Below are 332 nucleotides of genomic sequence, written 5' to 3'. Positions count from 1 at the left end.
AATAATGATCACATTTTATGTTCCTTGGAACAAACACCAACATTTCACAATATCATACCTGTCTCAAGTATACAGATGAAACCAGGTGGCACACCATCAATTCAGCAGCAAGGGCATCTCCTAAGAAAGCCTCTTCGAGTATTTTCCGCAAAACTTCTCTTGTTTCCCTCATATCTCCTACTACCGTACCAGTGGCGTTGTCACTTTCCGTAACTTCAGCTGGGAGGAGTGGGTTTGTGTGGGCCATCTTGCGAGCAGTCAAAACATGTAGCCTGCAAATATTAGGTATATTCTTTAACCTTTAACAAGGAACTTGTAATGTTTACTATATC

At 41.0% G+C, this 332-nt stretch overlaps 1 protein-coding gene across 1 annotated transcript in view; it reads right to left on the bottom strand.

Moving 5' to 3' along the window:
- The window catches only part of LOC119581915 (mini-chromosome maintenance complex-binding protein-like), a 10,751-nt gene that overhangs the window by 3,819 nt on the left and 6,600 nt on the right, over positions 1 to 332 (bottom strand). The window contains exon 8 of the mRNA XM_037930079.1: positions 59 to 272. Within this exon, the coding sequence (XP_037786007.1) occupies positions 59 to 272 (214 nt within the window). The remainder of the gene's footprint in view (positions 1 to 58; positions 273 to 332) is intronic.

This window comes from Penaeus monodon, chromosome 15 (assembly GCF_015228065.2).
Source record: "Penaeus monodon isolate SGIC_2016 chromosome 15, NSTDA_Pmon_1, whole genome shotgun sequence".
In the NCBI taxonomy this organism is placed as follows: Eukaryota; Metazoa; Arthropoda; class Malacostraca; order Decapoda; family Penaeidae; genus Penaeus; species Penaeus monodon.
Note: the sequence above shows the minus strand (reverse complement) of the source record. Positions and strands in the feature narration are given on the sequence as shown.